Below are 23,848 nucleotides of genomic sequence, written 5' to 3' on the forward strand. Positions count from 1 at the left end.
TGAATGTGTAAGTAGGTTGGGTTCACGTGACATTATAATATATATATAAATAAAATGTGAAATTGTCAAAATTCAGATGGTTTGACCTTGTTTATGGTGCAAAGTTGTTGTTGTTTTTTTTTTTTTTTTTCGTATCAAGGTAGTGAGTGGTGCCATTATTCAATCACCAAGGCCTCATGTTGTCAGATTGCACCTGAAAATATGATACATTTATGGATCTAATACCAAACTGAAAATTACAAGGTTAACTTTGGGGGATGTTTTGTTCTGTAGTGACCCAACAGCTTATCTGGTTGTTCCATGGCTCATGTTTTCTGCTAATGCATCTCTATGGATGTTTTGTACTGATCCCTCAAACATGGCAGTTGTTTTTGATTTTCCATTCAAAGCTCTATAACTCAATTCAGTACGAAGCATTATTGTTAGAAGGTTTCCGCTTTCACCATTGTAACTTCCATTATTTGATATACCTCATGATTATTGAGCTCCACAAATGCTTTACAAACTACCTGAGGGGCTTGGCTTGGGTCAGAGTGAGTGTTGTCAAACCTAACCATAGGCAAAAGCAAAAAACCCTTTACTTTCTGACCAAATCAACAACACCAGGACAGATACAGTGAAGAACCTGCAATCCCACACTCCTCCTGGGCGCAACAAGCTTTGAGCTTGTGGACAAGTTGCAGATAATGATCGTGAAAAAGGTTTTTCGGCTTCCTCCGGTGCCTCATCCCATGGAGCTCACGCTGAAGCTGTTATTAGACCGCCGACCTCTGACCTTCCTGCAGAGCCCTGACCCCAGAATGGAGTGGTGGGATCACGCAGTACTTCTGTATTTTCTGTTTATTAGGTGAGGCTCTGTATATTTGTTAGAATGGGAAGAAGTGAGTACTATCTGCCCCAGCGTAGGAGAGACTGTGAGGTGTTTGACCATTTTAAAGAAACAAAATTGCATACTTATTAATGTATGCATAAGAAAATAATGCTAAAAAGGATGAATTTTAGATGCTAGTTTGAAGTTTTACAATCCATTAAATACGAATAGCCATTTAAACTCTGCTCATTGCACTGTTTGAACTGATGTTATTTTTTATGGCGTAATTATCTAAGGTAGTGAAAAATTTGTTTCAGTGAGAGAGGTCATATATACATGAATTAAAGTCTCCTTAAATGCCTTAAAATTTGACAGTAGCATATGTTTTCTAGAACTGCAATATGGTCTGTGTATGTGTGTGTGTGTGTGAGTGATTGGTGGTGGTCAGAGGGGCTGATGGCAGACTGCGCAGATTGGCAACCTCACTTCTGTTAGCCTGTCCCAGGGCAGCTGTGGTCAATCCAATCCACTTTATATCTATAGGACATTTTATAACCATGAAGTTTCCAAAATGCTGCACAGACAAAATAATACAATAAAAAATACAGTAAATCAAATAAAAACAATAAATAAAAAGTGTTAAAATGCATAAAGCTAAAAAAATTTTTTTTTTTTTTTATTAATAAATACATAAATTAATACATAAAATTAAACATAATGCAATACTTACTGGAGGTAAGCTACAATAATAGCTTGCCACCACCAAGTGTGGAGTGAATGAATAATGCTCTGTAAAGCACTTTTGGTGTCTTGAAAGGCGCTATAGAAAACCAATGGTTAATTTATTATTATTATGACCACTTAAGCAAACATTCAAGACTGTCCATTCCAATAATTCAACACAATAGCACACAAGTGCAAGCAAATAAATATCTTAGGTCTTAATAAATATAATATTGCATGTATATCAAGAGAGCAGTTAATTAGAAAGCCAAACATTGACTTGTGAATAGTTAATCAAACGCGTGCCTTCTCCAAGAGTAGTGGGGATTAATGTAGAGTAATGACTGTGTGAATGTGACCCCAGGTTCAGGGGTCCTCTCTCAGTACAGCTAATTACACTCCTGCTTCATTTGCTTCATGCTCCTGTGACCCTGCCCCCGTTTCCTAGAGCTCCACTGCACCAGGCGGGATCACGTATCTTAGCCTCATTAGGAAGAAAATCAGTTTTATTTAATCAAAATCCACACCTTTGCCAATGCCAGGGAGGTCGCTTCAATAATAGAGAATTTACTTCCTGATTTGGCTATTAGTAGATGCTGATTAGCCATGTTTTGAAATTGTGATGCCGCTGAACCGGAATGAGCAGGTCAATGGTGTTATAGTAAAAGCAACTAAATTATCATAAATTAATGAATTGAGTTAGTTATTTGTTCGTTTTTAACCCTATTTAGTATTTTAATAGTGACAAAGGTTGGTTGGTAGGTTGTAGTGGGAGGTAGAGCTATCCCAGCACTCATACTTAGTTCAACGGGAAAAGTGCCTACGAATTTTAAGTACGCCAAGGTTACATGGAAAAACGTCTAGTAATAATATCTTAATATTCAGAAGTAGGCCTGTCAGAATTACACATTTTGAAGTGTGATACTGTATGTTGCTGAAGTAATATAGACGATAAATAATAATGTTTATAATTTATGCCATTGACATCATAACCCAAGAGCAGATTTAAACTACAAAGTGTTAAAAATAAACACAAGATACAATAAATAAAGAGCAGAATTAAACACTGCAGTCCTTAGTTTGCATCTGTAATGAGTCATAGAAGTTATAAATTCAACGCTACAGCTCAAATCTTATCATATTGTCAAAAAAAATAAAAATAAAATAAAATATGCTTCCCCCCCAAAAAATATTGTACCTATCACCTATCTATCATATATCGAACAATAAGTTGATATAGTAATTATCATGACAGGACTATGCAGAAGAAAACCCATACCTGTTATATTATGCTTTTCATTCCATGTCATATCAATCTTTACCATCTCAGCAGTATATGACTATATGGGACCATTTTCATTATCTGTCAACATCAGGTATTCTCAGTTATGGGTCAGTGTAATCCTTTATTCATCCAGGAGTGTTTCATGGTAGGAAAGGTTTCAAAGGTTGTCATGTTCATGAAATGGAGGCACTTTGGCATTTGTCATTCTAAAGGTAATGGGCAGAGGGGCTACAGTATGGAATTTATGTAAATAAGTCTAGCACCTTTTCAAAGTTATTACACCATGAACCAAACACATGAATTGTTTTACTTTTGTAAAAATTGTCTAATAGATTACAATTCCTAGAGTAAGTATGTATCTTTTATAACTTAAATGATATAGGAAAGTTAGTGTGACTTAGAGATCTGCGTAGGACCGAATTTTTAGTCCTGCTCCCACCTACACCTGCATTGTGCAGTCCCGCTCCCGCCCACATCAGCAATATTTTGTCCTGTTTCCACTTGCAAATCCCGCAACATGAGGATGTTCACTTTCTTAAGCTCTATGAAACACAGAGAAGCGGAAAGGAATTGTCTAAAATGTGCAACAGATTAGACCACATCCACAAATTTAGGCTGTTTAAAATGTTTTTATTAATGCCAAATAAAATATCCATCACAAATTGTATGCTAGGCATACATTAATCATTTGTATATTTTACTTTACACTCATATTTAGTTAGTGGGACTGCAGTTTATCATTCCACCTGCCCGCTCCCCCATTGTGCAGTCCTGCTCCTGCCCTCGCCCGCAATGAGATTTCAAAATGTGTATTTTGCGTTGGTTTTGCGTCAGGTCTCCACTAGAGCACTGCACTTCAATGGGAAGCCCAGTGCAGTGCTCTAGTGTGACTTACTAATAGTGGGTTAAAATATTTTAGTTTACTTTTTTGGAGTATAGATTGACTTGAATTATACTATATTTTAGTATACTACTATTAGTACAACTATTAGTATAGTATCTTATACTCTATTTTTGACATATTTACTTTGAGTGTTTGTGTGTGTGTATTTTAGTTATTATGATCACAATAATTGCCCCTGTATGAGTACAGATCCCAACTGATAAATCTTTACAAACTTAATCCTTGACTTTATGTAAGAAACTGTCCATAAATAAAGTTGTACAAAAGTAACTGCATATTAAAGCCTTCCTGTGTGGTTCAAAAGCCTCACTGGACTCAGACTCCTATATTAACATTTTGACACAGTTTGAAATCAATTGTCTTTCTCATCTGTCAAGGCGTTGAGCATTGCACTACCTGGCAGCGACGTGGAGCCTGGTTCAGTCCATCACAGAGCCGCCCTCCGCTGGTCTGACAGATGCACTTGTAAGAGGTCCTTCGGTTCATGTTTTCCAATCAATTCAACTCCCAGGCCAGGCTTGTTTGTCCGTCAAAACTAAAAGATTCACGCCTGCTTACAAGCACTCGGACATTCTCCCTCTCTTTGTCTCCTGATTAGACTGAGCCCATCTGCCGGCCTGACAGACAGCACTATATGGGACCAAGCAAGCTTTTTTGGTTAATTGGTGTTGGAGCGTGGAACTGTGTTGGAAGCGGGTCCACTTGTAAGCAGATGGACGGGAAAATTAACAATGTGCCCAAAGGGGGAGCTGGGGCAGGCGGTCAGTTGTCATGCCGACCAAAAGCAGGTGAAAGTGTGCTGTTGTGAGGACAAAGGTTGTAGCCTGTGTGGTGTGGAGTGCAGGGAGGGACGAGGGAGACATGGTGGAGGTCAGCACAGAGTGATGTATGCATGTGTCTCCAGAGATGACCTACTCTATGTATCTCAAAGTCCTATAGTTCACACTGTGTGGTCAAACCTTTTTTGTATTATGGAGTTTATAAGCACAGCAAAAAAGCCAAGTTGGATTTATTTAGGGCTGGGTATCATTAAGGAGTTGCCGATACGATACATCCCTCGATACGCAGGCCACGATACGATACATATCTCGATACAGTGCACTTTCGATTCTATATGATATATTTCAAATCGATTCGATACGGTTCAATAAAAAATAAAGGCTAAATCCTGTCTCTGATACTAAAAGTCTTTGTTTAACTACTTCTTGTGAAAAGTTCATATAAAACACAAACATTTTAATCCTCAAAACAGTAAAAATGTCAAATGTGTCTCATAAATGAGCTTCCTTTCACACCACAAGCCACAAAAATGTAGCACTGTAACAAAATAATTTAGTAAAACACACCTAAAAATACTCTTGATGAAATATCGATACAGTAGCCCATGATATCGATTCTCTTTCATCACATTAAACGATACAATATATCGATATTCCAATATTTTTGCACACCCCTAGATTTATTATATTTTATTGTTTTCCAAATTTTGAAATTAAAGATGCATTGTGTAACTTTCCTGGTGAAGTGCCTCTCAAATCCTTTTTTTCCCATGGAGATGTTATTGCTTTGTCTGGAATGTTTCACAGTATATTAGTAAATCTTTCTATCTGCATGGAGACCAAATTAGACCAAGTTACAGGTCAGATCTGTGGAGTGGCAACCGCTCTCACAGTCAGAATGCATGCTTTTCTAGGTATTTTTTAGCTCTTGAACAACCTGTAATTTAATAAATGTAACATAGAGCTGTTTAATGTCATATTGTGGAACATTCCAGGCACAGCAACAAGGAGGAAACAGACCTCCAACCAAAGTTACGTGGGCAGGGTAGCCGCAGGGTCTTAAAAGTCTTAAAAGGTCTTAAATTTCATGTTCCTGAATTAAGGCCTTAAAAAGTCTTAAATTACATTGTCCAAGTCTTATTTTTTCACAAAGGTCTTAAATTTCATTAGCCTATTTGTTTTGTATACTCAACCGGGCTGCAGTGCTATGTTAAATGGAGGGAGAGAAAAAAAAAATAACAACGTGAAATCATGTAACCAGAATGATCGTCTAATTTGGAGTATATGCAAACAATACTTTGTTTTTTGGCACCAGTGGCAGTGAGTAAACAATCAGTTCTGTCTACACTGCCCAAGATGCAAAACTCTTTTACGTCACATACATCACCACCTAGCGTCACCACCGAGCCGTCTGACATTCATACCCAATCAAATTCCACACACTTTTGAGTCACCCGAAAACACTCATCTAAACGCGGAATAAAAAGTGAAAATGTGACGCAAATTTTGTGTCTTCTGTTCAGACCCTCATCATATAAATGTAGCCTTTGATTCTAGATATCGTACCGGTATCCAGTTATTAGAACTGGATCTGGTGTTTTCTGCCCGCATAATGGGTGCAGTGTTGGTCTTAATTTTTATTTAAGTCTTTAAAAATTTGGGGTAGTCAAACCTGGGGATACCCTGATGGGTGCACAAACATCAAATGTCTATTAAGTCCAGTCCTGTCAAAATGTTAAAACAATAAAACCATATCTCCTCAAAGATGCCAATAGAACACACTATACTCCATTTAAATGAGAACAGCTATGTAACACTTAACATAACAAAATAACTACACTTTAATTACCCTTTCTAACTACTCAATACTAATCAATACTTTAAACCCTTAATTAGTTACTAAGCCTGAATCATCCTTCATAAACCCCCACCCAGCAAATGAACAGAACACAGTAAAATGACATGAGTGAAACATGTTGATTTGTGTAGCATTTGTGTCATTTGACTAATGAATGAAAAAATAGAACAAGCTATATTCTATTTAAAACTAATATCTTAAAACAAATATGTATTTTTGTCAGGCTGAGTTGTACAGGTGACTACTTACTACTACTTGACAAGTAACGCAAATACTTCTCGTAGTAGTAGTAGTAGTCTAGTAGTATACAAGTAATATCGGTGGAGATAATTACACAAAATATATATACCATTTGTCCTATGTGTTCACCACCACCCTCAATTCTGCAAAGTTTAATTTCAACTACATAAACAATATGAATTACAGCAGAGAGCAATGCACAAATTTCATCGTCCAATCTACATAATGAAACACGTTATCATACTGCCAGTTTCAATTTTGTTCCAACTTTTTTTCAATAAAGCTGAAAGCAGCATAGTTGAATTCGGATTAATTTTGATAAAAGAAAAAAAAAGAAAATCTGAAAAATCAAGCCTTATTTGATCCAGGAAACTAGAATCCAAGTAATCTAGTTAATGTCTTTTTTATTCTTTGAAGCACTTTGAATTGCTTACCATACACATAATTTATAATGTATTGCCTTGCCTTTATCCTAACTTTTAACACTATATAAGATGCCCTATGCCTTTAGTACCGGTAGTTATCATCTTTCTCTTGTGTACTTTTTTAAAGAAAAACGTACCAAATTTGCAAAGCAAGCATATACTCTATTCATACCAATTCAGTTCAAATTATTTTTATAACCCAAAATCATCATATCAGACAGTCACCTCACAGGGTTTTCCAAGATTGGGGATTTAAGAAGACTTTGAAAAAAATCAAGCAAGTTAATAAAAAACTAAAAACTAAACAAAAATAAAACCAAAAACATCTAAATCTGAGTATCCCCTGTCCCTGTTTTGTTGGTGCTAAATAAAAATCCTGTAATCATATTTAGTTTGCTGTAGTGGTATCTTTACTAGTTGAAAGTTCCATGGCGGATGTCACTGAGACAGTGAGCTTCCAACACGCATGCTGTCTGTAACTGAGGAAACTGACCACGAACAAAGGTGAAGCCAGTATTTTCTACACAGAGGTGGGGAGAGAAGGCAAATTAACATTTGGTGCAATTTCACAGTTATACAGAGGTCTTTGTTTCCAAGACTGAGCAAACAACAATCATGACTAAAACCCAAGAATAATTACTTTTCTTCCACATTGCCAAAAAACCCAGAGAGGAAAAAAAGAAAAACCTCGAGGAGAAACACAGTCCCTACGTTTATATGGTTGCCAGAAAAATCGGATAAGTGGCCTAAACCAATTTTTCTAAATGTACTGTATGCAAACATGGGAACTACGACTGAGTTGTTGTCAATCAAATCTCAAAGATCCCATTGACACATCTGGAGACGCATATACCTGCTCAAATACCGGTTGCAGTAACAGCTCAGTCAGATTTACATTAGTCGTGAATTAGGAGAAGCATTCAGTTGTAAGGGGTAAGAAACAACAAGGAAAGTATTAGACCATATCTCTGTAGTTTTCAAAGTAAACATGATTGACTAGTTGCTGATAGATCACTAATCCCTGTGCATTTTTAATCATGTATTCTTCATCACTGTCGCTTTGCAAACTTAGGGGACCATTTTTCCATGATCCCTGACTCTTTTGCAGATAGAGAAAAGTCTGCAGAGCCAGAGTTCACTCAAGACACTCAAATTCTTACATTTTCAGCCTTGTGAGCTTCATGTTTATTGTAATTGTCAATCTGTGACATCTGGCAGAGCCTACTTTAAAAACTGTCTGCAGTTGGAGTATTTATCCTTTATTTGGCTCGTACTATATGCACAGGATGAAGGGCTTTTTGTTCTCTCATTATTTTGAATTGAGCCAAACACATTGTGACAGCTGCACAGAGGCTAACCTACATTGTGCACAGCGCTTGTTAAATTCAGCTTTACGTGGCCCGTTCATTTCAGCTGTTTAGCCATTAGATAATTAGTGATTGATGGCAGACTTCCACACACATGATAGCTGGTTTTGTCATTACATTTGCGGGTTATGAGCTGCGCAGTGCCAATGTGTTATAATGGATTTCAGAAGTAACTAAATGCATGTACTAAAAATATGTGTTCAGAATACAAATTTTGTGTAATTGTCTGCACAGTTACTCTTGAATTTGGTGGTAGTCATGAATATAAAGTAGTGTGGTCCCTGATTATGCATTGTCAGAGGTGGGTAGAGTAGCCAAACAAGTAAGACTATGGTAAAAGTACACTGCCAGAAGTATTATGAAAAGTATGATTTCTTTAAAAAGCTATTTTATTACAGGTATAAGCACTTTGCAACAAAAAAAATTAAAAAGTACTCCTCCCAACACCTCGTATGTCACCAGTTGTTTCAAAATAAACCTGGATGGAGTGCAGTAAATATCTTGGCTGTGGCATAAAGCAGAGCTGTAGTTTTAATAGCAGACAGCTTTCATCTTGTGGCCTCCAGCTTCTATTTAGAGTTTTTGCTTTGTGCGCATTACTGTTTTCAATTTGGAATGAGTTCTGAGCATTTGCCGTGGTATAGACACTTGGAAGGAAAGTGGAACTAAAACATCTGAGCAGTTACATTTTTCATATACTAACTGTTATGTAATGCGCTGGTAAATCCTGGTAAAAGATCTATCTATCTAGAAAAGTGAAATATCTCAGTTTCCAAGTTTATCCTGGTTTGGCTTTTTTGGAAGTAAAATAGTCCTGTATAAAAGTAAGGACACCATTCTGGATTTGTTCACTTATCTACTGTACTAATGTCTACCACGTATCCACTTGTCCAAGTTAAATGTAATGTAGATAATGTATTTAATGTTATGTAGTGCCCATGTGCCCTATAGACTTTTTAAGGATCTGAAATTCATACCTGCTTACTATTGCTCATTGAAGCATTAATAGTTATACTTCTGTCAAAATACAAATTCTGGGATAAATGTTCTTGTAAATGAGTAAATCTGATGTTACCATGCTAGGGCAGTTCATTTTGGGGTCTGGAAAAGCTGTTCTTAAATGTCCTATGTTACACAAAATAAACTGTGAGCTTTAAGGCATGTTATAATGTATCCTCCTCAAAAACATACCTGGAGTTGGGTTTTGTTTCATCCACACGTCATTTATTATTAGCAGAGGTGGGATCAAGTCACTGTTTTGCAAATCTCAAGTAATTCTCAAATCTTTGACCTCAAGTCCTAAGTCAAAGTCAGGAAAGCCCAAGTCGAACTCTTGAGTCACTGGCCCATAAGTCCAAGTCAAGTCCAAGTCGTCTGCTTTGAGCTTCAAGTCATTTCATTTCAAACCTTTAAACCAAAATACCAAATATAGCATAGATTTTTGCAATTAATATGATTTTTATACTAAATTATACTTGAAATTAATCGGATCATGTTCTATGAAGTTCTCTCTGTTTTGTTGTATTGTACTGTATTTTACTGTAGCACATTTGAGGATGCCACATCACAGTACTTCAGTCTTGCTTCAAAGTAAGAAATAGAGAAATGGGGGAGACATGTTCCAGTTTGTTCCTGTAAAATTAAGCACCACATTTATCAACTGAAAAGAGAAAAGCAGTTTAAAAATGTATATATTCTTAGGACAAGCATCAAGTCTTCTCAAGTCATAGGGTTCAAGTCCGAGTCAAGTCCCAAGTCTATTTTATCATCAAGTCTCAAGTCCTTAAAATAGTGACTCAAGTCTGACTCGAGTCCAAATCACGACTTTCAAGTCCTCACCTCTGATTATTAGTCTGTTACATGTCCAAAGCTCAAAATGCTCTGTCCCACCTTGTGATGCCATAATGCAGTAGTTTTCAGGTTAAAGGCTACATTTTATGTTTAGTTAAGTAGAGATTGGCAATTCCAGGGCTGAAATTATCCAAATGATTCTAGTGAAGGTGTATGGAGTTTAAAAACACAGTGGGGCACTACAGAGTCTTTTGTGTTTGAGAGAAGAACTCCACCTAAAAATGCAGTCTTTGTGTGTTAAAACATATGTGAAATGTCAATGTGTCAAATGTCAAGTAAAACACAACCCCAGGTTTGTTTGTGATGAGGATGCATTATAACATAGATCAGAAAATAGCGTCATACGAGCCCTTTAATACACACTCACAGAATGCCAACACTTCCCTTTTTTGATCCAACTCTGATTTACCAGAAAATGAAAAGGGAAGCTGAAATATTTCTAACATATTAATTGTAATGAGTGCACGGCATATTGAAGATTGCTAGAGTGCGTAATTAGTCAATATGGTAAACAGCCACAGGGAGAGCCAAAGGGCGGCTCCACAGCTGGTTGGATCTCATACTTTCTCCCTTGTCCTCGGGGCTTATGGAGGCGAAAGCGAAAAATAACACAAATGTCAGGAAACTGTAGCCTTCCTTCTGTACATGCGCTCTTGTCAGTTCGGTCCACCATACGTCACTGTGAGATGACGCCATTTTGGCTCAAATCGACTTAGCTGGCCTGTAACCTAGCAACACGTATTCTAAGGGGCGAAAAACCACACCTGAGTTTGAGAAAGTGCCATAAAACAACTTCTAACACAAAGCTTGCACCCAGTGATTTGACCTTCTCAAGATAAAAGGAAAGACACTCTTTAGAGATTTGAAAGAAGAAAAAAAATGCACTGCTTGCGCTGAAAATTCAGCTGGGGAAAGAGGTGTCTTATCACCTGAATAGAAGAATAGAAGACTGTAAAGAATGAAATGTCTTTTAAATGCCAGGGTTAATAAATGTAACAGAATATGTATTTGTTTGATTTACAGCTCTGCCATTTTAGTTAAACACTTGTAGCGTGTGACATTTAGAATACATATATACAAAAGTTAGGTTGAAAAAAATAAAAATGCTGACAGAATCAAATAGGAACACTGCAAAAAACTGAAATCTATCTAAATTAAGATTACTTGAATTAAGAAAGTTTAATCATGGTTTGAATACATTTCACTTGACACAACTTTTCATTCATAAATTATGAAAATACAGCGTGCTACACTTAAGATAAGAAAAACAACAACTCTTTGTTCTTAAAGTAAGAAATACAATCTAATGTTGCTTGAATTTGCTTGAAAAGAAAACACTTATTTCACTGGTAGAACATTTTGCTTGTTAACTTGAATCTGCACAAAAAAGTAAAATAATTTATGTAAAGAAATTTTAACATCTTGACATCTTGCTTTCTGCAGTGTAGTTGATGTGCTTATAAAATGGCCTATTGGTAAAGGCTCCACTGTGTTTTTTAAACTCCATACACCTTCACTAGATAATTTCAGTCCTGGAATTGCCCGTGTCTACTGAACTAAACAAAAGGCACGTGGATGCTACAGCTTGCTTGTGTTTTAGGTTCAAGTTTGTGCTCTGAAAGTTTGTGTAAATTTCTCTCACTGTTCTCTCCCTAGTCTATTAATATGAAGAAAATTACAGAAAATTGTTGCATACTTAAGGAACAATACACGAGTTTCGGTTTTATGCCTCTAAATCCTGGAACAGCCTCTACTTTCACTATGTTTCAATTCAGGCTCAAAACAGTTCTGTTGGGCTGTGTATCCAGTATGACTGAAAGGCTTTTATGTGTTTTGTGGTGATGATTCATTTTTGTTTGTATAGTGATTTTAATGTCTTTCTTATTCTTTAAAGCACTTTGAATTACTTTGTGTATAAATGTGCTATACAAATCGAGTTTTTGAGAAGATGGGCACCCTTATTTAGATATCATTATTAAAATCTGTTCCAAGGGGGCTGATAAGGGCCCTTGTACTTTTCGATTTAACCCTTGTAAGGTCTTCGTTTTTTTGTTACACAGGGAGTCCTGCTGGGTCTGGTGGACCCATTGCACTTTGGGGCTTTTACATCATCATATTTAAACCTTTTTGTTAAAATTCTCAGCAGATGCTTAATTCATCTCATTTGGAAGTAGTATTAACAAATTATTGTTAAATTTGCTCCCTTTACCTTTGTTAAATTACATTTATGAATAAAAAGGCCCTCCTTTTTGTAAAGGTTAGGGTTATTAAAATAGAATAAAATCAAGAAATGCATCATATAACAGTCATGACTGGATAATAATCAAACAATGTACAAATGAAAAAGGTTCTCACAACACTATAGTGAACTATTCATTTGAGTTTCAGCAGAAATTTAACTTACACAGGTGAGTTTACACAACATTTCTCTGAACAACACATTAGTTCCACTGAACACAGACATTTTCATGACAGTTTCACTGTATCTATTGCAGATGTACTTTTTACACCTGGTGAAACACCAACACACACAACACATACACAACACATACACAACACACAACACACACAGACCCAAAGAGGAGAAAGGGGAAATGAGGAACTATGATTTTCATACTTTCAGTAGCTCCGGGTCCAGTGGACCCGAAGACCCTGTATGTAATATAAGTGTGAAGGGGGTGGAAGCAAGGGGGGGTCAATTAATTTTTTTTCTGATTCATGTTCCTCACTCAAAATGAGCCAAGGCCAAATAATCTCAGGCTGAAAAAATTATTCTTTGTATAATTTTTCTGAAGTTAAAAACTGAAAACGGGTCCTACAGACCCGAAGACCTTACAAGGGTTAAATGAATTACTGTTTGCCCAGCTTCTTATACAAGAACACTCAATGACATGTGAAACCTTAATGGAAATCTACCATTGTGAAATCAACAATAATGAGGAGAATTTTGACCAGTTTGTACTCCAAACCCACAAAAAAATAAAATAAAATATAATAGGAATTTATAGGAATTTTCGTGGACTTCCAAGACACTGGAACTGTCAAGACCCAACATATGCTCAATCCACTGTCTCTCAGGCCATCCCCAGGGACACCAGCTATACTTATTTTTATATTTACATCCATTTAGGCAGAATCTGAAATCTGAGTTTTCTCTGTGTAGAGCTTGTTCCAAATTAAAATTAGAGGAGACCAAACAGCAGAGGACAAAACTACAGAGCCTCACGTTCACGAGTCCAGCCATTTGTTTGTGCTCCAAAGGGTTCAGAAACAGATTAACAGATTCAATCAATCAGAGAGCCTGTCAGTACAAGTATATAGTTTAGTGCAGAGTTTACTGTAAACTTAGGGAGGAAAAAAATGGCAACCTTTGTGCTAAATGGCTCTGATAAAAAGTCTGTTTTATTTAGTTTTATTTTTTGCCTTTTTTCAGGAAATTTGTACTGAAAACTTACTTACTTATTTTTTTATTTATTTAATAAAACAAAACAAAAAACCTTTTTTTCCATGAATGATCAAAAAAAGTTCCTCAAATCAAGCAATAGTGATGAAGTTGAATGTCCAAATTGTTTGCAAAACGTATACCTGTATTTATAGAGAGGAACTCTAGACATGAGCTACTGAACATTTTGCCAGATTGCTGCTGCAAAAAAAACAGTGGATGTTAATGAGACTCAATTAGTTTTGATTAAAAACTGAAATTGCGCTTGCGCATATGCATGTCGACCTGACAATACAAAATAATGATTCATTTCAGATGGTGAATGGCATTACTGTCACTGTGAGTTATTCATTCAACATCTGTTCTTTGGTCAACAGCTGTGGCCAAGAAAAGATAGAATTGGATAATGGTCTTTTATGTTTGGCACACATCCTCCTGAAGTAACAATTTGGTTGCATTATTATTTCATATAGGCAGAAGTTTTAATTTAAACTTTAATTTAAGATTGAAGTTTTTTTCTCCTGTATTTTAAGAGTCACCACAGCTAACCATCAGTCATAGCCATTGTGTCACTGGGCAGGGCACTTTACCAACATTTAATCCGGTGTTTTGCCTGTACAGTTTATCAAGGAATTGAATCTACACCAAATAAACAATAAAGGTGCACTATGTAACTTTTCTGGTGAAAAGTATGCCACTGTTGGTTTCCATGAAGTGATAATTTACTTGAATAGTTTCATGCTATTGTATTATCTATCTTGTATTTCTTCCAATTACAGGTGTTTAACTTGGCAAAAATTCCTTGAAAAACATGCATTTTCTTATTGAGAGTCACGTCTCCATAGATCTGGCTTGTAACATGGCCTGGTGGCATTGCTTTGTTGTTTCCATTGATACATATATGTGTGTTTAATGTCATACTGTGGACCATTTTGTACCTTTAACTAACCTTTAACTTTCTTCTGTCTTAATCTACTACATTGTGTTCAACCTTGTGTGACCTCTTTTTGAATAACTAAACACTGTATTTCCTCCTCTTGCTTGCTCTGATGACCTGCGTTGTTGTGTCCCTAGCGTCCATTGTAATTGGAAAATGGTGGTGTGAGATGGAGCCGTGTCTGGAGGGAGAGGAGTGCAAGACTCTGCCTGACAACTCGGGATGGATGTGCTCCTCTGGGAACAAAATCAAAACCACGAGGGTGAGTGCTAAGTCAAACTCTCCCAGCAAACACAACACTGTCACGGGGCTGTACGTAGACAGCACGGACACGCCTCACACCTGTATGAACAGAACTGCGTGTACACAATCTCATGAATGTTGTACATGTGCATCGACGGGCACATGCTGGTACACAAGGTTTTTTAACAGTGCTATTGTACTGGCAGGGAGGTGGACTGACACGATTCAGGTTTCAATAGTAAATCAGAGCTTGAAGGCCTCAACTTCTACCTTTCAGAGTTATGGAAAGTTAGCACCTCTGCCTTAGAAATTTGTAATTCAAAACTAAATATTGTATCTTTAGAATCGTCAAAAGTCAAAATGTCACCATAAAAGTAATCAGATTTACTTTTATTCAAGGGTAAATCATTTCTTTTACAAACTAGAGACTGACTCATATAGGCTTTTTCATGACCAATGCCAATACATAACACATAAATTGTTCATAATATTGTATGTCCAGAACAACCATTGGCTGTTAAACTCTGCTGGCATTTTGGGGTAAGTAGAGCTGGTTTTGTTCCCCCTTCCCAAATTAGAGATCCCGAGGGAAATATATAATTAGAATTTACTACAAACTCTATCCACAACCCTGCTTTACAAATTGGATAAAGAGCTGTGTAGTCATATTTTGTGTAGTGTACACTTTGCACTTAAGTGTTCAAATACAGCTTCATGTGAATTCTTTAGGCATCTGGTGGGCCCAAATTAAATATTGGCCTCTGCTTGAGATTTAAGGCCAATAGCCAATACACTAAAAAGTGAAATATAAACAGCTCTATCTCAAACAGCTGCTTTTTTACCAACAAAGTCAACAAAGCCAGTGTAATTTTCCATTGAGTTGGGTGTCTTTTAGGTTCATGTTATACTTTGGAGAAATCGAAACCTTCAGTGAAAGAGGCAGTGATTCACCTGATCAATCCAAACTTCTCCTGTGAAACAACAAGAGGAGAGTGTGGAGCCTCCAGAGAGTGCAGACGAGACTGTACAGAGCAGAGGAGAGCGTGTAAACAGGTGGTCAGAGCCTGGGGCCTCTCCTCGCACAAAGCTAACATCCTCTTGTCCTGCTCTTTTCTAAACCCATTCTCAATGTGGCTGCAACAGATAATGAAATGACTTAGAGCTGCTCAGTCCTTCAGCGACAGGCCTCTGGTTACATTTGTATTATTTAATAGACTGTTCCTTTATTGCCTGCTCCCTAACTTTGTGTGGAACTGTCAGCCTAGGTTAGAATAATGATTACAAAACTCTTTATTCAACTGCACCATTCTAAAACATAAATGCTATTCAGTAATGTTTAAAACTCCACTGTGTAATAAAAAAAAAAAAAAAAGGCTACCTGCTGATTTCCATGGAAATATTACTTTTTGCTATAATATTCCAGATTATATAAAACTCAAAATTCCATAACATAAAACTCATCTCCATTGAAAACGTTCCGAAGTATGGTTTTAACCGGACCCGTCATCATTTGGGGGGCCCGGGACAGCAGAGCCCATTGCCCCCTCCTGCCTACTGTCCTGGTTTTAACTTGGAATCATGCAGGTGACTTGCCATCTGCAGAAACACTGTGGAGTTTTAACCACAGTTTTAAATACAAACTTGATAAAGCTTGATCAGCAACTTTGTAATCTATTATATAAGATAACAAAAGAAAAAATCTATTCTGTCAGCTGGACAAAAGTTTGTTTGTTTTTTTGACTGAAGATGTTTCGCAGCTCATCCAAGCTGCTTTTTCAGTTCTGGTCAGACTGCTGGTTAGTTTCAGAGTAGTTTCAGTGTAGTTAGCTCCTCCCTTCAGGCAGATATAAGACAGTGTTTTTCGGCTATTTGACCAGAACTGAAGAAGCAGCTTGGTTGAGCTTCAAAATGTCTTCAATAAAACAATCCTACTGTGGATTTTACCTGTACAACTGAGGGACTACATAGACATTATTAGATGGATACTTGTAACACCAAGGCAAGGCAAGTTTATTTGTATAGCACAATTTGTACACAAAGTAATTCAAAGTGCTTTACAGAATAAGAAATACATTAAAATCATAATAAAAACAAATCAAAACATAAATAATCATGAAGATTAAAATAAAAAAAGAGAGACATAAATTGGAGAGAAGAGTGCGGAATGAAAACCTTTCAGTTATATGCACAGTTAAACAGAAATGTTTTGAGCCTGGATTTAAACAGCGTCACAGAAGAGGCCTGTCTCACATAAAAGAGTAAGTGTGTGTTAGCCTACTATTCAGGTTTCTGAGACTGTTCTGTTGCATACGTTTGTATCTTTGCTGGGCCTTCTCAGTCACCACAGGCCTTAAATTTACAGAGAGAAGCTGGTGGAGTGGGCGTTTCCCAGCCTGCCCAGGTAAGACGCAGTACTTGACCTAATCTAAAGAATGCATCTCTAATTCGCATCTCAGTCCTTTGCACAACTTAAAAGACGTAAAATGATTGTTATTTAACTCATGCAGGGGGTAAATTGATCAAATTGTATAGTGGGGGAGGGGCTGAAGCTGCTTTACTGCCCAATACACACATGTCCTTTTCTCTTGACCCTCTCTTTGCAGAACACCCAGCCATACTCCCCTTTTTAGCCTCTGGAAGCAAAATGCAGAGGATGCGTCAACAGAAATTGAGCTGCATTCTTGCTTCTGTAAAGGTTAGTCTTTTCTCAAACTGTTTTCCTGTCTCTGTCTCAGTCACATTACCGTGCCCACTTGTTGAGTGTGTGGGGAGTTGACGAGTGGGACCAGCTCTTGTTCAATGACTTCTCATTAACCTGAACGCTCAGTGCAAAGTAATGGAGAGTGTGTTTACATGTTATGCATGATTAGGCAGGCGTGACTGGAATGTTGAGTGCCCTGCTGTCCATTGTAAATATGTGTCAGGTGAACGTGATATAGAGTACTGCAATAGGGTATTATATACAAATCAGGTAAGAGGTAAAATTGTCACTGAGTGGCAGTGTTGATGATTGCTTAGTATTAGTAGGTGAGGCAGTCTTCGCATAATGTAACAAGTAAATGTAATAAAGTACTTAAGTAATAAATGTAGGTATCCGTACTTTACTTAAGTAGATGTTAAAGCGGATACTTTTTGCTTAAAACTTTTTTATACCACTACATTGACTGAAAAGTAATAGTATTTTTTAGTTTGAGACCTGCTGAAAAGGCTAGGGGGGTTATTTTTAACATGTTCACAAAAACAAGCAAATCCGCTAGGGAAAACAAAACAAAACAAAAAATATATTGATTCAGTTGTTTCTGTTGAACAAAATTCTCCACAAATCTCTATCAAAAGCAGTTTATTTGAAGCTTAATTTGACCTCAGAATCTGTGCAAAATACTTTTTACTCTTTAAGTACATTTTTAAACAGGTATTTTTTTAAAGTAGTAGTATTTTAAGTAGAATCTTTCATGTGATATTTTTACTTGAGCATTTTTTTGCTCCAGTATCTAAACTTATACTTGCAGTAAGTAACAAAATTGGGTACTTCCTCCACCACTGCAATCTTCCTGAGGCACAATTTTGACCCTCATTTATTTTACTACTCTTGAGAAAAATGTCAGTAACAATTCCCTAAAACATAGCATTTTAGAAGTTTTATATCAGAACTTTACAGGCAGTTCTTAGTCTCTTGTGCCAAGGTAATTTTTCAGGTGGAGCTCTCTTTGCTTGTGCAATTAAAAACCTAATCAAAACTGTCCAAACTTAACATATCCCTTAAATCCCCAAAGTGTCTTATTATATCATCCAGAGAACAGATTTAAAAAAAATAACAAGTTTTGCCAAAGTAATGTTTTTTTAAGAAAATAAGATCACCATCAAATCATAAACAGTTGTGTCACGAGTGGTTGAAGGTAACGAAGTACAAGTAGTAAAATACTGTATTTGAGTAGAACTTTTAGATATCTGTCTGTACTTAACTGTACGTTTAGGAAAGCAGCAATCTGTACTTTCTAATGATTTTAGGAGCTATTTATTTTTTGGTAACATCCTCACTTTTTTTTTTTTTTTTTAATTCAAGCTTCGGCTTTGAGCAAACAAAAATAAATTCACAAAGTTCATAAAAAGAATTAAGAAATGGATTAGTTGCTACAAATATTTGTTATAATTTTTAATCAGTATTTTTCTGCTACTACTACTAAAGTAAAACATTTTTTTAGAGTACTTCATCCACCATTGCCATATACTTAAATATTTAAGCTTTCAGACTTTTATAACAGGGAGTATATGTTCTCAGCATTTGGTGATCATCTTTAATCTTTGACAAGACATATCTCTGCTCTGTCACTTCTGCCCTTCAGATCCACTCTCAAACACAGCTCCCCTTATTTACTCACATCAAATATAACTCAAGAGACTCCGTGGTAGATGTAACATAGCTTTCACAGAAATCAGATCTGAACTATACCTGACATTTGCCCAGTTAGCCCCTTGTGTGTGTGTAGTGACCAGTCCAGTCTCTGCTACCTCTGATCCACCATGTTGGATCTTTTGTTCTCAGTCCCATTCTGCGCTATCATCTCCAGTGTGTCTTTGATTACCGTGGTTACAGCAGTACAGTGCCAATCCCATTAGGCTCTATAATCTGTGACTTGCTCTCAATCCTCTCTCATGCGCTACTACTTCTGCCGCCATGTTTGATGCATCTCACATGTATGCGTGTGTGGGTGTGTGTTTGCCCAGACCTCCTCCCTTTGGTGTTTTATCAGTAGCCACTTGATATCCTGACTCCCTCTCCCTTTCCCCTTCCCTTGAGACTGTCCATGAAGCAGCTATCAGTACACTTTCTAGCCTGCAGTGCACATGAAAAGCCCCACTGTCCCCTCTCAGTTCTGTTTTAATCACTGTTTCGCATTCGCTTGACTCCAGGGCCAAAATTGTCACGTTTGTTTTGGTTTGGAAAGCCAGAAAGCCCACTCCACAGCACGTTTTCTCACAGTCATTCCCCGATAACATGCAGGTTTTGTTTTGCTCTGAAAAGTGCATGGCAGTAAAGCAGGTAGTGGTAGGCTGGCAAAGGTTGTTAATAATTTGTATTTCCTTCAGTTGTTGCATTTATATAAGAAAAACACTATCGGGGGAAACACAATTGGATGTGTTTAAACATCCTATATTACTTAAAATGGACACTTGTGAGCTTTAAGCCATGTTAGAACCTTATTACCTCCTCAAAAACGTACCAGGAGTAGTGTTTTGTTTCACACATGTTTTATGTTCCTTTATTAGTAGCATTTCCAAAGCTCAAAATGCTCTTTTCCACCTTACAATGTAATGAACTGGAGTTTTTATGTTAACACCTTTTACCTTTTTTGAAAAGTGTCAATCAGACAAGCAGTGGTAGGATGGTAGAGGTAGCTAATAATTCATATGTACTTTATTCATTGTTTTTATTGAGATAATTGGGAGAATGTTAAAGGTGCCATCTCATGCAAAATAACTATTTTCACATTGTATCTTATGCACATATACAAGCACAATTTGGGTTTTGGAACATCCATGACACAATAGTTATGAAATCTTACTGATTCTTGGAGGCAGTCACAGACAAGGAACTATGAAAGGCCGACTATTGCTCATCCCCATCTTAGGGAGGGAGGGGGAGACAGGCGTGCACCCTATGGCATAAGTGTACAGCCATGCAGCCACACAACCCGTTTAACGGTCTGATAGCGGTAGGAATAAACTTTTATTCATCATGGCGATAAAGCGCATTCCGCCTTATGTGTTGGACCCGGAAATGGATGAGGACTTTGAGGTGCACGAAGCGCAAGCACTGCGTCAGCATCAGCTGAACATTACTGACTGGTAAAGTATTCATAAACGCTTTTAGATAAACTTATTATCATGTACACTGCAGTGTATAACAATTAGCTTATGCTGTCGCTTTTGTTTAGGTGTTCATGTAGGAATTGTTGGCCAATGCAAGGTGGAGGCGGGGCGGAGGCGGTGGAGCGGGGGCGGGTGCAAAGTGCTTTCTGCTATGTCCAACATAGGTGTAGCTGGCCGCGTCATCCTTGTAGCAGGCTTTAGTTTGTTGTCACGTGGGAGGGTGGCAGAAATGCACTGCAGTTTGTTAAAAAAAATGCTGAGTCAATCTAAAAACCAATTTGGTGACATGTATAAGGCCCACACATCTCTCTTAGAAGGTAGAAAGCTCTGAAAAGTTGATTTAGCATGAGATGGGCCGTTTAACACCTTAACGCACCTTGATAGTAGTTTTAGTTGTACCGGTGCTTGTATGCCAGTAATAGTTATTGTAAAGCAAAGGTGGGACCAAATAATTGTTTTGCAAGTCTCAAGTAAGTCCAAAGTCTTTAACCTCAAGTCTGAGTCAAGTCCCCAAGTCAAAGACAGGCAAGTCCAAGTCAAGTCTCGAGTCACTGGCCCATAAGTCCAAATCAAGGCCAAGTCTTCTGCTTTGAGCTTTGAGTCATTTTAAGTCTTTAAATAGAAGTACCAAATATAGCTTGGATTTTTGCTATTTATAAGAATTTTAAGATAAATTGCACTTAAAAACCATAGTACATTTATATATGAGTATTTATAGAGTATAATAATTGTAGAAATGTATTTAGTTATTTTTTCCTTTTTAAATGGACATGACATTGACAAGATCTTAGTGTGAATCATTACATGCAGAATAGAAAAAAAATTCAGATTTAAACATTCTTCTCAAGTCACAGGCCTCAAGTTCGAGTCAAGTCCCAAGTCTTAGTCCATTTCATCAAGTCAGGTCTCAAGTCCTAAAATAGTGACTCAAGACTGACTTGATTCCAAGTCATGACTCGTCCCACTTCTGTTGTGAAGTAACAATACTCAAAGTGACTGAGGGTGAATGTGTTGAGTGACAATTATTATTTTGACCATATTAGCAAAAGAAAACTGATACTGTCAACTGGACAAAAATGCAATTACTCCTTTGGCTAGCTGACAGAATTCAGTGGAGTTCAGCAGTGACCTCCCTCTCCCATTCATTTTTCCCATAAGCTGAAAAAGTACAAAGGCATCACGGAGGCTAAAGAGCTACGTGGTAACTAATATCCATAACGCACATTTAAAATAAAAGATTTGGTGAAATGTTTTAATAATTTAGCAGCTTATAAAGTTTCAGAAACAGATTTTGAATACATTTATACATCTTCAGGTGATTTTTACCACATAGCTGATTAGCCCAGAGCACGCTTGCAAACTTGTTTTTATTTCTGTGTGAAAAATGAATGAGAAATTTACTTGCAGTACCAGGATGTTTTTGGTTACTGTTGAGCTCTATTTACTTTTGCTTTGATCCTACCTGGACGACTGAGGGATTACACTGACATCACCATATGAAATTATTAGTACATTTGCATTTCATCTTCAGATATTATTTTTTTAAGTTAGTTCCTATACTGTTCTACTTGGAAATATCAGAATTTGAGCATTATTATAGTATATTTTGCTCTCGCTTGTCTTCCCATTAAAGTAAAAGTACTCTTATCTGAGTACATTTTTTACTGCTCTACCCACCTTTAAGCAGGAAGCACATTACATGCCAGTTTGAACTGATCTTATTTTACTTGGCATGTGTAGTAAGAAACAGAAGCCTGACGCAGTTCTTTCTGTTTTTTTCTTTCTTATGTCTTTCAGAGAGGGAGTCCTTCATTGGCTGTTCTGTAGCAGCAGACAAGTCAGGCCCTTATGTTTGTGGAGGTCCCAGTGAGAGCGAGGCTGGGGAGCACCTTCCAAAAGCCCATCATAGTGCATTAGCAACTCCTGTTTCTGTAGATCAGTGTGCAAAATGACTGTAGTACACAATGGTTTTTTTTGTTTGTTTGTTTGTTTTAATTTCTTTTTTTTTTTTTTTTTTTTTTTGTGGTTTAGTTTCTTTCAACACAAGCAATACTGCAACAATGAAAAGGAGTCATGAAAATATACACATGGGATTTTAGGTTATTGAAGGGAACAGTCACAAGGTACATTTTCTTGAACTAGTCAGATATGACTTACAGCTGTCCAGAGAGCTGCACCTCAGTTATTCACAGGAAGTGGGAGCCATGATTCAGAGTAATAGCCCACAGTGACAGGAAGTAGCAAGAGTATTTCAGAGCAAAAGTGACCTGCATTACACTTACCATCCACTAATTCATCTAAAGGAGGCCCACTGTGCTTCAGGCTCTGCACGTGCTTATGGGCTTGTCCAGTGCTCTGTCAGTATTGTACAAAAGATGCATGTTCTTATTTTTATCTTTTATTTGACAATGGACAAGGACACAAATGTAGACAGAAAAAAATGACTGTGATGATTGAATGCCATAAATGCCAGTTTAAAGTTGAATGTAGTGTCAACATTTTTTAACCACAAAGGCTGGTTTATACTCAAGCATCAAATAAACGCTGCTGCACATCTCTACAATGCTCCTCACTACCAATCAGAAAGTTATGCTTTAATGTGAACAAGCTATAGACGTCCACTTCAAAAACGTTACATTATGTCAAAGGGTTGCAGACACTGTAATTGGTGGATGAAGACTTTATGGATTTCATATGTAATTTAGCTTACAACGAACATCTCCAAATATGACTGTAATGTTCAAGTAAAGACCCTTCATCCACCTTGCCTAGCAGGAATGTGACATGTGAGTGATTTGTGGTGGTTTCCATCAGTCTGCCCCAGTGCAGCTGTGGCAACAATAGTAACTTGTCACCATCACCTGTGGAATGAAGGAGTAATGATTGCAGAGTAGTGCTTAGGGAAGCTTTGACAAGCAGTATAATAGACAGTATCATTATTTTGAAAAGTAATTGGATCCCCACAATTCACCGGAAACACACAACACAGAGGCTGGAAAGGTTCAGATCTGATTCAAGACGCCAGCAGGCAGCTGAACGCTTGAGTGTAAGCCAGCCAGTGAAGGCACTGAGCCAAGAGTGAATACAAATTGAAGAAAAAATATATACAGTA

General features: G+C 37.2%; 1 protein-coding gene across 1 annotated transcript in view; it reads left to right on the forward strand.

Moving 5' to 3' along the window:
- The window catches only part of LOC110165829 (chemokine-like protein TAFA-1), a 173,536-nt gene extending 150,899 nt beyond the window's left edge, over positions 1-22,637 (forward strand). Inside the window, exons 4-6 of the mRNA XM_020931027.2 lie at positions 14,760-14,884; positions 17,469-17,560; positions 22,534-22,637. Coding sequence (XP_020786686.1) covers positions 14,760-14,884; positions 17,469-17,495 — 152 coding nt within the window. The 3' untranslated portion in view covers positions 17,496-17,560; positions 22,534-22,637. The remainder of the gene's footprint in view (positions 1-14,759; positions 14,885-17,468; positions 17,561-22,533) is intronic.
- Positions 22,638-23,848: the final 1,211 nt, after the last annotated feature.

This window comes from Boleophthalmus pectinirostris, unplaced genomic scaffold, assembly GCF_026225935.1.
Source record: "Boleophthalmus pectinirostris isolate CB_2022bp ecotype Guang Dong unplaced genomic scaffold, ASM2622593v1 HiC_scaffold_3, whole genome shotgun sequence".
Classification (NCBI taxonomy): Eukaryota; Metazoa; Chordata; class Actinopteri; order Gobiiformes; family Gobiidae; genus Boleophthalmus; species Boleophthalmus pectinirostris.